This window comes from Bison bison, unplaced genomic scaffold (assembly GCF_000754665.1).
Source record: "Bison bison bison isolate TAMUID 2011002044 unplaced genomic scaffold, Bison_UMD1.0 scf7180017864508, whole genome shotgun sequence".
Classification (NCBI taxonomy): Eukaryota; Metazoa; Chordata; class Mammalia; order Artiodactyla; family Bovidae; genus Bison; species Bison bison.
Genome location: NW_011495064.1, coordinates 3848398 through 3852422, shown reverse-complemented (window position 1 = coordinate 3852422; position 4025 = coordinate 3848398). Strand labels below are relative to the sequence as shown.

The 4025-nt window shown below is 52.9% G+C and overlaps 1 protein-coding gene across 1 annotated transcript in view; it reads left to right on the top strand.

The window, feature by feature from the left end:
• Window positions 1-4025, top strand: part of TMEM131 (transmembrane protein 131) — a 120280-nt gene that overhangs the window by 111073 nt on the left and 5182 nt on the right. Inside the window, exons 34-36 of the mRNA XM_010829857.1 lie at window positions 1307-1431; window positions 1622-1771; window positions 3924-4010. Coding sequence (XP_010828159.1) covers window positions 1307-1431; window positions 1622-1771; window positions 3924-4010 — 362 coding nt within the window. The remainder of the gene's footprint in view (window positions 1-1306; window positions 1432-1621; window positions 1772-3923; window positions 4011-4025) is intronic.

Genomic DNA, 4025 nt, shown 5'->3' with positions numbered 1-4025 from the left:
GAGTGCTGGGTCGGAATGACACCCCTGGAGGCTGGGGCAGCAAGTGCACTTAGGTGGAAAATGCCAGACACTGCCCACTTTAAGAACGTTTATATTGATCAGTGAACTGTGAAGTTTTAGTGGAAAGCCAGCTATCAGCTCAGCCTCGAACTGACAGCTTTGCGGCCGTCACCAGAGCCCACTGATGATTTTTAGAGTAATTCTTGTAAGGGGCCACTGGGTTGCCTCAGCTGAAAGGCGTCCTTCTGCTGGGCCGCGTCAGTCTGGCTCCTGTCAGCGGAGAGGCCTCGTGATCTTGGTGGGCAGCACAGAGGCGACTTGTGAAGGTTTTATGGTTCGCGTGTTTCCAAGGCTCACCATACTGCCTATGTGGGCCATCTCCCCAGGTCATTTCTCCTAAAGATCACTTCTCTCTCAGCAGACTTCAATGTTTTCTTCATCAGGCTGTGGAAACTTAAAAATAGCCCTTAAAACTTAAACTTGTCTCTCGTTTTGCCTTGCTGACAGGAAGTTCAGAGCCAATTAATTGTCCTATTTATACATGTTTATTATGTTAAGCTTGCCTCTTAATATTTTAGAAGTAATATACTCTAAATAGATCAGTGAAAATAATATTTAAGTTTTGGCCTAAGATGAACCCTGAGTTCAAGAATAGAGAAGAATATTTATCCTACCCACTCAGCCTAGACCTTAGACAAACAAGAGAGTCCTGCCGCCCTGCCGTGGGCTTTGGGGGATTTGTAGGTCACTCAGAAACTAGCCCTGGTGAACTTATAGCCCTAGTTCACTGCATGGTGTCCATGGGAAAACAGGTTCAGAGTTTTGAGTCACAGAACCTTTGACAGTTCTAAGTCTGAGACCTTTCAGCGTCTCCATATTCAAGAGTCCTGCAGGCAGTGCACACATTGGGTGAGGATCTAGGTGCTGGGTGAGGAGGCTTCAGGTGGGGTGAGACCTGCTCACGAGCAGAATGACTGCACTTAGCAGCTCCTACAAGGCTAGTTTGTACAAACAGCTTCCTACACCTTATCTGAGGTAGGTGCCCTGACCCGTTACACATTATTAAATAATGGACCTCAGTTCCCTGTCTGCTGTCAGAATAGCAGAGGATAAGTCTGTCCATGTCTTCTGAGCAGTATTAGAAGTGCTTGGAAGGCAGCCAGCCCTCAGGACGGTGGGTGGATAATGCATCAGGAGGCCAAATGAGTCAAAGAAGCTGTTGAGATTGTAGCCGGATCAGTGACTTCTCCTCTCAGCCCTGAAACAAAGCGTTGTGTTTGAATGTCCCACCGTGGTTGTCTTTCAGTTGCTTAGAGCTACCGTATACTGCCCCCTTGGAAAGCAAACAGCGCCGAAATCTCCCAACCAAGATTCCTCTTCCAACTACACTGACCAGTGGATCCAAACCACGAAACTCCCAGAAAACAAAAGGTATTTGCCTTTCTCGTCGTACAGGCGGCCTAACAGTTCGTTGTACTAGTAGTTGTTGGTTGTGAGTTCACAGTATTCAGGAGTCGTCGGGCATAGGTGGATTCTCATTCTCATCAGAAGGTTTTTTGAAATTGGCCCCAAAGAAAGGGATGATCCTCCATCATGGCTTTCTTTTCTGAATTCTGGACAGGTACAAGTAAGTTAGTGGATAGCAGGCCACCTGCCCTCGCAAAGTTTCTCCCAAACAGTCAAGAACTAGGCAACACCAGCAGCTCAGAAGGTGAAAAAGACTCTCCACCGCCAGAGTGGGATTCCGTGCCTGTTCACAAGCCCGGCAGCTGTAAGTACGGTGCTCCCCACAGCCGCAGCGCATCCGGGTCTGGGCGGGAAAACTGCAGGGCATCTTGCCAGCAAAGGAGACCCAGGGTCTGTGTGCCGGAGCCGGTTTGTAGCAGCCAGCAGCCACGTCGGTAAAGGGCCTAAAGTGTGATCAGCCGTAGAGTAAGCGTTCATAGCAGAGCAGTCAGACAGTTCAGGGAGCTGCTTCACCACCTGCTTCCCTCTGTACGACATGGAAAGTTCCAGTACAGCAGTGAACCATCTGGAGAAGGCCTGGCATCCCGGCCCCTGGTTAGTTCCTCGTATGTCTACAGCGCAGCCCCTTTTGTGAGAATTCACTTTGTTCCCAGTTTGCCGCATCTTCTCCGAAGACAGCCGTGTGAAGGCGTTAGTTTTCTCACCAGCTTCCTGACCTTGTTCCCCGGGTCTGGCCTGCAGGAAATCATGGCAGGAGCACTGTCTCCCAGAACAGGGTGGGGGCCCTCAGGCTCTAGATAGATAGGACCTGGAAGAGGAGAGACCGGCGCAGCCAGGGCCGGGGGGCAGGGCATTGGCAGTCAGCTCTGTAGGGCTGATCTGTCTGCACTTAGCCACCATATCAGAGTGACTCCATTGGGCCCATTTGCGCCAAAGGGAAAATCCGGGGTGAGTACCAGGTTAGAGGTCACGGAGGTTTAGAAAAGAGGGGTGATGGGAGGCCAGTGAGTTGAATGAGGGCAAAGAACTTGGGTGAGGTGGGCGTTGAGCACAAGCCTGTGTAAATACTCCCTGAAAAGAGACACTCCCTGGGTTAAAACCCGCAGCCCCATATTTGCTATGAAACTTTCTGGAGCCTTTTTAGTACTTTCTTCTTGCTTGAGATGAGGGAGAGAGTCCGAAATCTCTGGTCATTCAAGAAATGAGTTGAACGAGTCTCTGGGTCATCCCGGGGTCCAGGCTGCTGCTCTCAGGCCCTTAGATCCCCTCCGAGGTTTCAACAGGACACTGGTGCTCGGATTGTACCCTGTGACAGGGGCCGTTTCCCCACAGGGAGTAAACTCCATGTTCCCGGGGAGCCGGTTTCACTGGGCTGTGTGAAGCCTGGGGGATTCTCCAGGGACGCAGTGTGCGTGTCGGGTCAGCAGACATCCGGGCAGGTGGAGAGGGGAGATTCTTCCAGCGAGCGAGGGTGAGGGGACAGGTGGAAACGGCAGGTGACTAGGGGCCAGCCCCGTGGGGGAAGCGTGGGGAGAGCTTTTAGGGCAGGTGCACAGCTGAAGGTGGGAAAACTAACTCGGGCTTTGAAGAGACAGGGGCCTGGACACTACCAAGATCACGCGAGCTCACCTGGGCCCCGCCCCTTGCCTGTTGGGAGAGGCACGCAGTGCTGGAGGGAAGGGGAACCACCCACAGAGCCAGCTGGATTCTGAGGGTGAGGGGTACAGGCCCTACCGGGTGGGTAGGGAGCAGAGCAGCCCGTCCTTGCTCTGGAGGCTCGAAAGGCCAGCCAGAGGGACCAGGGTGGCAACACACTGAGCTGGGCAAAGAGACAAGCGGGATGCTCAGCCAGAGGGGTCGTGCCAGGGTAACTGGGCAAGTAGGGTCCCCCAGAGACTGAGCTTGTGGAGGCCAAGCCCTCTCCTCGCACCTCGCATCACAGCACCAGGGCACACGTGACAGACATGCAGGGTGGTACCTGTTTCTGATAAGTTACGTGTTTCCATTGAGTGAATGCAGAATCTGTCTTATTTTCTGTTTAAAATTTTTGAAACGGCTGTGCTTTAAAGGGCAGCAGGAATAGAGTATCCTTGTAAAACAGGGACCTGGCAGGCCCACGGAGCGCAAGGGTCCCCCTAGGGGAGCTGGGGTGCTCTCCCGGCCCCACACCTGTGAGGCTGGGACCTGTGTGGTAGTCCAGGGTCTTCCAGGTCCAGGTAGAGACTCCACCTGCCCGTCCCTGCGGACAGGGGGAAGCTTCCTGCCAGCCTGAGGAGGGAGGGGCCTCACCCCCCAGGAAGGGCCTGCAGAGCTGGGTCACGTGGGAGATTCCGCAAAAGGCAGAGAAACAGCACACGTGAAAGCTGTAGGCTTTGCATCACTGCCTTTGATGCAACTATTTTTTAAGACTAAAAATCGAAATGTCACAATTGAGACTTTTTAATTTTAATTTGCAGCTACAGATAGTCTTTATAAACTCTCTCTGCAAACCCTCAACGCAGACATCTTCCTGAAACAACGCCAGACCTCGCCGCCGCCCACCTCCCCCTCACCGCCCG